At 34.8% G+C, this 11223-nt stretch overlaps 2 protein-coding genes across 5 annotated transcripts; both read right to left on the bottom strand.

The window, feature by feature from the left end:
• Positions 1-816: 816 nt before the first annotated feature.
• On the bottom strand, positions 817-6163 carry LOC123865816 (GDP-fucose protein O-fucosyltransferase 1). Of its 3 annotated transcripts, none has more exons than XM_045907139.1 (4): positions 6074-6163; positions 2496-2948; positions 2123-2408; positions 817-1438 (listed from the first exon to the last, which is right to left on the bottom strand). In XM_045907139.1, exons 1-4 carry the CDS (start codon positions 6075-6077, stop codon positions 1138-1140), a joined length of 1044 nt encoding a protein of 347 aa, XP_045763095.1. In that variant the 5' UTR covers positions 6078-6163; the 3' UTR covers positions 817-1137. The 3 variants fall into 3 exon arrangements, with proteins under 3 accessions (XP_045763095.1, XP_045763017.1, XP_045763163.1); XM_045907061.1 differs by lacking the exon at positions 6074-6163 and adding an exon at positions 3615-3787; XM_045907207.1 differs by lacking the exon at positions 6074-6163 and adding an exon at positions 3615-3787 and having other exon boundaries at positions 2652-2948.
• On the bottom strand, positions 5497-10033 carry LOC123865605 (WD repeat-containing protein 55 homolog). Of its 2 annotated transcripts, none has more exons than XM_045906791.1 (5): positions 9774-10033; positions 8783-9111; positions 8372-8489; positions 7174-7342; positions 5497-6217 (listed from the first exon to the last, which is right to left on the bottom strand). In XM_045906791.1, exons 1-5 carry the CDS (start codon positions 9877-9879, stop codon positions 5719-5721), a joined length of 1221 nt encoding a protein of 406 aa, XP_045762747.1. In that variant the 5' UTR covers positions 9880-10033; the 3' UTR covers positions 5497-5718. The 2 variants fall into 2 exon arrangements, with proteins under 2 accessions (XP_045762747.1, XP_045762829.1); XM_045906873.1 differs by having other exon boundaries at positions 8783-9108.
• Positions 10034-11223: the final 1190 nt, after the last annotated feature.

Here is an 11223-nt window from a genome sequence, read left to right as displayed (position 1 = left end):
ATAACATTATAGGTCTATGGTTCTATGGGGTAAACCCTATAGTTTTGGCATGACTGTTCACACAGCTAAAATGGCGAGTCCTAAAAATTTACACTGATAATTGCATTATTTTACACTGTAAAAAAAATTTAATAACAAATCTTGGATTTTGCAGATTTTAATTTAAAGTGGTCAATATGTTAAAATGGCGACTTTATACTTTAACCCCTATTACCAATGCCTATTCCATCTGCTAGTCGTCTGGAAAACTTGATCAACATAAGAATTTGAGGGTTGAAGCTGTCAGCTTTTCAGCTAAGGCAATAATTACAAAAGTGCAGTTCTGCCGTCCTAACAAAGAGTGCAATAAGTCGAGTTTTTGGGCAAATTGACTTAAGACCATATCCGTAATCAGGAAAATGAGCTCTATATTTTCGCCTTAGACGTCTTTTTTGTATCTTCAGTAGTTTCGGTTCTGTTGGTTATCAAAACTGCAATATGTAATACATATTACGATTTGTAAGTAGCTAATCATAACCGCGAATATCTCGAAAGTAGTCGAAACCTAGTTACTGCTCTCTTCGATAGGACGGCAGAGTTGACATAGTAACGCGACAGACAGTATGGCCACAGCTATGACTGCATTTGGACTTGTGTGTCCAAATGCAGACTTTTTGACTGTAAGAGCAATCAAACAGCAGCTTGAAGCAGTGTTAATATTTAAAAAAAACTGGTCAAGTGCGAGTCGGACTCGCATATAAAGTGGTTTCCTGACCATTGTGCAGGGGTAGTGAACTAGTTATCATTAAAACAAATCTAAGGGCTTTTGAATTTTTAATATTTTTTTAGATTCCATTACAAAATTGTCAGCTCAACCCATAAAAACAGTAGGTACATACTCAAGTAACCATTTATTTGTACCAAATATTACAAGTAGGCAAAGCATTATTTTCATAGGTACTTACTTTTGAACAGCCATTGTTTATTGCTCATGACATTGTCCTCATGAGCAATAAACAAATTGTCTAGTACAAGAGTAATACAACAGTAGGTAAGTATACTTTCTCCACTGAATGTTCTCACATGTGGTCCACATAAGTTGAGGCTTTTGTTTTGCAACAACATAGTCTTTACTCAAACACATTACCTATACTGGTATTAGAGTTCTTCATGTTTAAATTTTTTCCTATCAGGAAATGACCAAAATTCTGAAGGTAATCCTTTAGTATCTCTATCACGCTTTACAAACGCTGTGAATGATGATACACAGTTACCAATAAAATAATTGGCTTGTCCCAAAATAGCTAGGTCTAGATGCGGATTGCTTGGATGTTGTTTCAGTACAGTTATTTTCAAGTTCATAAGAGAGGTTTGCAAGTCTTCAATCATGTGGTTTGAGTCGGATGCAACAAACAAATACTTAATATCCTTGAATTTTTTAAGAGCTCTTTTGATTTGCCTGAAATTTAAAAATATTCAATATTATTATAAATCACTACTAATGGAATAATATGATAAATGCGGAAGGACCATTGTTTAACCGATTTTGACAAAACTTTGTACAAAGATAGCTTAAATCCCAGATAATGATAAAGGCTACTTTTCCTGGGTAATCAGAGTTCTTACGGGATTAAGGTACTTTCAAGAAGTCGCGGAATCGTCTATTTGATACAGAGATAGCTTGCATCCTGGGAACTGACAAATTCTACATTTTATATCTTAGAAAGTCTAAAGGTGCCCACACACTCGAACTGAACTGCCGCAGCGGAACTGCGCGTCGCGGCAGTTCAGTTCGAGTGCGTGGGGACCTTACGGCTTTCGTACCATCATATAAGAAATGATAATAATTTTAAATTTTCATATTGGCCATTGAATTTTATATTTTTAATTGTTATAGGAGGCAATCGAAATACATATTCTGTGAATATTTCAACTCTCTACCTATTACAGTTACGGATGAATGGTCAGCGGAGGCTTATTAGTTTGTCCCATTGGCATACTTTGGGTATGGAATCGTATAAAACCTAATTTCACGCAGACAAAGTCCTCACTTATAAATTGTCATACCCAATACATTTACCTACTCGTAATTTGCAGTCGACTTCATTACCTCTTAAATTTTTTTATTCTAGGAAAAACTTACTTTATTATTTCACTTCTATGGGGCAGGCACATTGATGGCGTTAACTTTCCTTTTTCATTTTTATATCCCACACATTGTGGTGCTGAAAACAGTTTAGGGCTGTCTGGCACATGTTGACATGCTTTTACCCAGTCTTGGCCATTCCTCAAATGTATTCCTAGAAATCCACCACCACTCATATTCTTCTTAATAAATAATCTTGATCTGTTCAGAATATCACTACTCCAAGTTAAGTATTTTTGTAAATGTACATTTTCAACTTGAACTGGAAAGCTTGCTGGTGCACCTAAATAGTAAAAATATTTGATAAACTTTGTAATTAAATCATTGAATTTTACTTGTACAAAATTAGGGATGAGATAACTGTACAAACCAGTGAAAGCTAACACAGGCCATTGTTCTGATGGATATTTCTGAGTCCAAGATTCCATCACTTTGTCATTATGAGCATCATAGTTTAAAGGCCCATAAAATTCAGATTTAACAAAATCTATACCAAAAGTATCCCAAAATGGCCCAAAAGGATTACCAGATTTCGCATTGCAACTGTTATCAATTTCACCAATTCTCTGTGTGTAGCAAAATGAGATTCTATTTTGCGGTGGCCATACCACTGGGGCTATGTTTTCCATAAAAGCCTTCATGGTTATAACATGAGTGTACTGATGTAAAGTATCAATATTAAAATAGGTATCAAATGGAACTTGTATGGATTTCACCTCTCCATATCTATATTCAACCCAGGGTGGTAAAACAAGTGTTCTGTTGATTGCTTTACTAAATGCCAATGCCCCTAAAAAATGATCAGCTTGATTTCCAAATCTACCTGTAAATTAAAATTTATAAGTGGCTATATAAATCTACACTTATGTTATAATAAAACTGAAACTGGATGATTCATGTACCTACCTAAATTAAAATATGGGTAGGTTATTTTGAAAATTTCTAATTGGAAAAACCAAAGACATGGGAAAACACCTTCGGCGGGGAGGGGCAACGCACGCACAACAGATGGAAACGTTTAAGTGCGGAAACCAGTCCAGAAAGAATAAAAATGGGAATTGATGTAGACCCCAACACGATAATTTTATTTTTGTCTGTGAAACTTGGCTTTTAGGCTGTAAGGTTGTAGGGAATCTTATAACCACTACACCATCAGAGAGGCGTACGACTTGATAGACTTAAAAAAAGACTTAAGACTAGTTGAAAAAATAATTTTGATTTATATAGGTACCCTGAGTGATACGGACTTACCTTATTAAATAAATAGATATTTTAAGACAATTAAAAAGCTGTTAAAATGAAATAGACCACCAAACTAAGTTTTTAGCAACTAGCATAACCTAGTTCTGGTTCTGACCTTTGATTAGATATGTTCTGATACGCACTTCACCAGTATTTTAACAAAAAAATTGCCCCGTCTATTATTTTATAATTATTATTTTCATCGTAAAAGGCCAACAAAGAGGTTATGTTGACATATAGAACTTACCCATGCAAGGACAATAAACAACATATCCATACATTTCATAACTTAAACTACTTACTAAATTCAATGCTAAGATTAAGAATTTAATAAACATTCTAAAAATTCAACTAGTTTTCTGAATTGATTTGTTTTCAATATTTCTGTTTCAATTACATTTCAAAATTCAACACCGATACCAAAGAACAAGGAACATACTACTCTCTAACGAGAGCCAAAGAATAATTTTAACTGGTTTTATTACGGCTCTGGGTTCTAGCCTTTTCACCAAAGAGTATGTACCTAATCAATACGTGTAATCACTGCTGACAAAAAACGTCCTTTTCCATATCATCAGCCAAAATATTGGTACTATTCAGAGATAGCTTGCATCCTATAGGTACTTTATCCCAAAAATTAGTTCTCATGGGCTTTTTTAAAATCCGAATCAATGTGAAGTTCCGGGCATCAACCTACAATATAAAAGCGCAAGCGAAGCAAGCGTATTTTTTTTGATATATTTACAAAAAAGATTAGGAAACTTGAGAACTAGTCTGGGATTTCTGGGGGGTTTGACTCCAAAACCCTCCTCCTGGCTACGGCCATGATCTTTATAGGGGATAGCACCAAGTAGTAGTTTGATTTGTATAGCCTTTCATACCGTCTTCTCGCATTTCTAATAGCAATCGAGCCATTGATCCCATATTTTTCCTTCTGGTTATCAAATGATGGACCCGAAAGAAAAAGAAAAGGATCAGATGAATCCTTTTCTTTTGGACTCCTTGCATTCCAAGCAAAATGATTCAGTTCTATGCGCAGGCTTACGTGGTTTCGTGCTAATGATGAGCATGTCTGTCTGCACCTTCAGTCACTTTATTTTTTCAACTGACTTTACGGCTCTAAATTCTAGCCCTTTGAGTTTGGAAGTTAGTGTTGCAGTGTCATGATCTTATTTGCTGCTTGTTTTGTAGCATTCTGTGATCCTATTCCTTGAAAAAGATCGAATAGAAAAGATCTGCCCGCGAAATTCAAATTTAATTTGGTTTTTCCATTTTATCGGAATTTGTAAACTAATACGAATAAAATAGACTTGAGGCACTTTAATTGCGCCAATGGCAGTATCATCCTCACAGGTTTACTTGAAAGGGTCCAGTTTTCATTCATTTCAATGATTGAATGAATGATTCATAAAATATTACGTAGCTCAGGTTACTTCTGGATAAAGAAGCTTTTTAATGGTGAAAGAACCATTAAAATCGCTTCAGTTATCAGTAGTGCCTATTAATTTCTGAATTTAGCGATTACAAACCAATATTTCCATCATAATATTAGTATCTATAGAATATAGATTTCTCGAAGGAATTTGAAATGTGCCAACAGGGTCTTTAGAAAACAAACATCGCGCACTATGTCACGGAAATAAGCTAATGAAAGTACCTACTTGAATAAAGAAAACTCATTTTTTTCAAAATCTATTTAATCAATTCAAATATTAATTTTAATCATAAGTTTTGCTTTTACAGTTCATACTAATTATAGTGCCCGGCAAACAGCTTGAATAGAGGAAGGAAGCAAAGGGCAACTAATCAACCAAATGGTGTGTATCCGCGCTAACTGGATCAACCAATCGCGTACACCAGCTGCCATTCGCCATTATGCAAGTTGTTTGAGGGGTACTGTACCTACTACCCATGCGATTCAAGAACGCCGTAAGCGACCTTTACGTATGACGTCATAGTATGTAGTAGTATTACTATGTAGTACAATTATTGACAAAATATATTGTTTTTATTTATTACTTACTAGATGATGCCCCTGACTTTATAAATCCCGTGGGAACTATTTATTTTTCCGGGATAAAAAGTTGCCTATCAATTTCCGGGACGCAAGCTACGTAGGGTAGGTAGCCCTTTATGTATTGCTACAATAATAAACAGTAAAATTCGTGTTACCGCATGCGCAGATGAGGGACTATTATCCGCACAGGACAAAAATGTAACATTATAAGAACTGCATCGCATAACGCACTCGATGGACTAATAAATAGTAGGTACAGCTAAACACCGACCGTAGTGATTTCGTCCTCCGCAGACAATAATCCCTCGTCTGCCCAGGCTCTTACTGATTGTTATTATACTAATCCTGAAAAAAAATCTGAAGCATTTTTGATATTACTCGATGGTAAGTTATTTGATAGATCCTTCTTTTTGTTTTGTTTATGATTAACATCAATAAGTGAATCGATCGATTCGAAGTATGAAATATTCCAAAATTTTACATCATTGTCATGTGAACAAGACGCGATATATTGACCGTCATGGCTAATGTCGAGGGCGTCTACTGGCAAACTATGTTGACCAACAATGCCGAGTTGACGCTGGGGAAACATATGCGCTGCCCGTAATATGCCATCTTCGCCAGATGATACAACAATATTTTGTGTTATAGGGATCATGCATTGTATTGAATGTTTTTGTCCAACATACTCATCACTGTGGAAACCGAACTCCTTCCAATTAAATAAGTAGAATTTGCCAACCGAAGATCCAACCAGCAATTTCGTCTCAGAGCGAAACAATCCCATACAAGTTAATTCCGTTTCATATTGTTCAGACCTTGAAAATATTTTGCTGAAATAAATAAAATCAATTAAACATGAAGTTCAAGGTGTCGGGAGAAATAAAGACAACTGAGGGCTTTCATAGAAAATTAACTTAATATATTATTATTAGTGAAAAGTAGCAATTTAATTCAGTATGTAACCATGGAGCTGGTAAAATATCAAATTAAAACAAAACAAATTACAAACAAACTTAAAAAATATTTTTTGAGCAACTTGTATAGTGTGTAATAAATAATAATTAACTATGGACCTCTGCAACCAGTTTTGCTGGCAGCGATGTTCAGGATGTAACACGTCGAACTACACATTTTTCTAACCTACCCACTAGGTTAAGTATTATGTACCTACCTTAACAGTTTATCACTATACCTACTGTTTTTATAGTTTCACTAGCTGATGCCCGCAGCTTCGCCCGCGTGGATTGGTCAGATCCCTTGCAGCATCAGGATTGAGGAGTTGGAATCCAATTTTTTTAGGAAACCATGTCGCAAAGTTCCTCTATCGATTAAAAAAGAAACGACGCAAATCGGTTCAGAAATCTCGGATATTTCGGTGTACATAGGTAGAAAAACACAACTCCCTTTTTGAAAGTCGGTTAAAAAAGTAGCCTATGTTACGCCCTGGTCAATCCTCTACTTGTCTGTGAAAATCCCGTCTAAATCGGTTCAGCCGTTCCGAAGATTAGCCTTTTCAAACAGACAGACAGACAGACAAATTTTTTTAAAACGTGTGATTCAGTGTTGGTATCGTTCAAATAACCATATGAGCTTAATATGAGGTAGTAATTTCGAAATTACAGACAGACACTCCAATTTTATTTATTAGTATATATTAGGTATATAATATTACTATAATAAGTTGATGCAGTGCCCGGTAAAACCAACTGCGGTTTTTGTGGCACTGAATGTAACAAAAATGCCCTGTACATTCTATAAGTTTAATAAATATAAATAAACTATGTACCTTGCTTTTAGGTCTATTGATGTAAGCATCCCATCACCGCCAGTACACACAAGGTATTTTTGGGCTTCATTTGTAATCATGTCAGAAATATATTCTTCACCAATTTTCATAGCAAATATAGGGTCTTGTCTTCTGAGATCCCACAATTTTACTGTACCACTTTCATCACCTGTTTTATACATTAATATATTATTATTTCCGTAATTAACGACGCCTTCACACACAAACGTTTCCTAAATCCTTATTTCAGGCCGAAAAAAGGATATTTTAGGTGGCTCTAAGTCTCACATCCTTCACACTGTCACGAATAGTAAAAAATTATAATCCAAAAATATATATTGGTATTAATAAAGAATTGTTATTGAACGATGCATTTATGTGAATTGGGCGTTATTAACAGCAGACTTGAATAGAAATCAAAATAAGTGTTTTATTTATTGATCTTTTCGAAACATGTCTGTGCTTACTCAAAGCCTAACCGAATCCTTTTATGACTGTTTAATGAGAAAAAAGCCTGAATTGATGGGGTATTAATATCATAAATCCATTCATACTAATATTATAAATGCGAAAGTGTGTCTGTCTGTCTGTCTGCTACGTTTTCACGGCCCGACCGCTGAACCGATTTTAATGAAATTTGGTACAGACATGGGATACATCCCGGAGAAGGACATAGGCTATTTTTTATCCCGAAAATTCAAAGAGTTCCAACGGGATTTAAAAAAACCGAAATCCACGCGGGCGAAGCCGCGGGCATCCTCTAGTACGAAATAATATCATGCTGCATGACTAACATCGCAGTCAAGGGCTAACTCGTAATGGAATATTATAAACCAATGTAAGTGTCTGTCTGTCATTAACTTTACATGGCTCAGTCGCTAACTCGTCAAACCAAACTTGAACGGGCATCATTTAATTAATTAGGCACCCATTTCTCTTTCATTTTGTAAATTTGGTGCAAATGAGTTAATACTGTCCAGTTATTAAAGTCATAACGCTAACTCCTGGGTTGTTTTATAAGGATCTGCTTTTACCATTACTTCTTATTCATCAGTATCTTAGAGCCTAGTTGTCATCGTGGTTCACTCTTCATGTCGAACTTTCTGCTATGAATGCAATAATCATATAAATATACCACTAACATCCAGATCTTTCTAATTTACCACTTTATACCACTATTAAATACATACCTACCTACCTGAAATAATTTTATTGCAGTCTAGAGGAAACAATTTGTACACAGGATCTTCATGTGCGTTTTCAAAACATTGTTTCAGTTTGCCTGTCTCTACATCTGTACCCATGACTGCTTTATCCTAAAACATAAATTATATTGAATATTATTTTTTTCTAGTCTGGAAAACTTGAATCCAATGTGACATTTATGTAAAATTACTAAAATTCTATAGTTAACTTTATGGAACCACAACTAAAGTCACCAATTTGTTGTTTATCAACATAATAATATTAAGAAATACAGCTAAATAAGAGGTACTTACAACAGATCAAGAATTTTAAACTTGTATCTGACGATAATGACTGTACCTGGTTCCTATTGATAAGTATGCAACAAAAAAACTACTCTTTACTAACTGCAGAAAAATCATACCTTTGCTGTAGTAAACATAGTTATCCCATCATTGTCAAATTCTACATCTCTGCAGGCTTTTAGGTGTAATTCCAATGTTTTGAGCAAAACAGTCTCATCATTAGTATATTCATAAAGCAATACATCTCCTACTATATTTGCTATAGCTATTAAGTTCTTTGCTGGATGGAAACATATATCTACAATAAAATCTTCAGTTTTGATGCTTGGAGGATGGTCCCGAGGCTTGTTTTTCTCAGCTTTAATAGCTTTCACAACTTCATCTTCACTATCATCAGAGCTGTTTTGAATGTCTTCATTATTTTCATTTTCAACATCTTCTCCGCTATCTTAATAACAAAGTGTATTTTGTGGTCATACAAATAATAAATCAACAAACTAAGATCAAAGATATTGGCTGAGCAATGGAACTAGGAATTGGCTTAGCTTATTGGCTGAACATACAATAGTTACTCTTGGTAAATGAATAATTTATTTGGCTTCAAGTCAGAAATGTGGCAAATATCATATTGAATAAATCCACTATCACAGGGCTTTCAGGATTGGTGGCTCCCCGCCTATAATGTTGGCATTAAATGCTTTTTAAAATGAGTGAGCGCTGAGTTCCTTGCCAGCTTGTGATCGTAAAACAGATGGACAATGAAGCAATTCTATAAGGGTTTCTTTTTTTCTTTTGAGGTATGGAACCTGAAAAATTAACTGCCTACAGTAAAGCTGCCCAGTTAATAGCGATTCCAAATAAAACACTACCCCCGAATCCCCTGCCAAAGCCAAACTGAAACTATTGTAAATCCAACACTAAGACTGCAGAACACTTCAACTTCAAAGTAAAGTTGGGTTATATCCATACCTTTTGCTTTCCGCTGTGTAAGCATTGCAAATTAAAATATTGTTTCAACTAATAATTTTATACTTAATAATACGTGAAAATCAAGGCTGCAACGATTTTAAAGATTCGCTTCGTTGTTTTTATTATACAGTAAAATAATACCATTTGAAAAAGCTTCTTGCTCCATTTCAGAATCCTCAATTTCACTGCCATCGTCACTACTATCATCTGAAGAGTCTTTATCAAAATCTCGAAAATCTAACGTCATTATGAATTTTTATTAAACAGTAAATACAAAAACAATTCGTGAACCCTCCAATTAATAATCAAATCTATCTGCTATCAACAATTATTATTTTAGTTAAATACAGGTTACTGAATTGAATAGACTACAGCTGATCAAGATTTTTCACAAAATGACCACAGATCACTATATACAAAATGACATTTGAATTTTGACAATAAATGACAAGCACAGACTAGGAATCCGATGACAAGGATCTTTTGGTACTTAGATGACATTAACAGGGAGGCGTAGCTTTGCAGCACAAAGGCTGCCAGCAAATAAATCTTCTCAAGTTTAGAGAGAAAATGTCAATGTTGAAAATCGAGTAAGTTTTATCTAATTTTAACTGAAAGAGAAATTATGAAAGACCTTCCTATTTGTGTATCCAAAAAGAATCATAAAAACCATTGACAGGCCAGGAACTTACAACCTATCATGTTTACCTGCCCAAATAATATATTTAGAGTTTGGCTAATGAAGTTGACTTTTACTACTCGGCTTTTTTCATACTTTTTAGATGGCAACCCTAAAACATCGATCAGCGTCAGCCATTTCTTATGTAAGTATTACAATGGACTTCGTCTGTGTTGGTGTTAGCTGGCGGGCGTACTCTGCCTTTTTGAAATGTTTTTTTTTGTTAAAACTGACTGGAAAGCGCTCTAAGGGGGTGCCGTGCGTATGTCGGCCAGCGCCGGCACAGACGGGGTCCATACTTGTATAGTTTAACTAACTTGTTAAAAACATTACATTGGTTACAAATAACTACAAACTTGACATTGGCTAATTTTTGTAAAGCCAGACGAGAGGGGGGGAAAAAAAGTATAATATAAATATAGCTATATTTAGCAATACATATTATATGCTGTATTTATTATCAGGATCTATAATCTATATCTATGATCAGGATACCCTGCCTCGTTGCAGTGATTTATATAGTATTCGTGAATATAGTGAGAATTTTTTCAGAGATAAATAAAATTATTATCAGGATATATCGTGAAGTTATGTAAATGGAATGGCTCTAATATTTAAAAAAAAACAGTGAAGTTTTTTTACTTAGCAACACCACATACAAGCACAGCCCAGCCTGGTACCTATGTAGGCAAAATCGGAACTAACGCCGCCATCTTGTGAAGTGTCACACTACTGTCCCCTTGTATATGGTGTTGCTAAGTAAATAATCTGAATTTCACTGCTTTTTTTAAATATTGAAGCCACTCCATATAATTATGTATTTAACTTCACGATAATATATCCCGATAATAAATACACCATAAATGTGTCTGCACTCATAGTGTGTGTATAGTTTTTGAGTAGGTAGACAGG

This window comes from Maniola jurtina, chromosome 1 (assembly GCF_905333055.1).
Source record: "Maniola jurtina chromosome 1, ilManJurt1.1, whole genome shotgun sequence".
Taxonomy (NCBI): Eukaryota; Metazoa; Arthropoda; class Insecta; order Lepidoptera; family Nymphalidae; genus Maniola; species Maniola jurtina.
The sequence above is the reverse complement of the archived record's forward strand: the minus strand, read 5'-3'. Positions and strand labels throughout refer to the sequence as shown.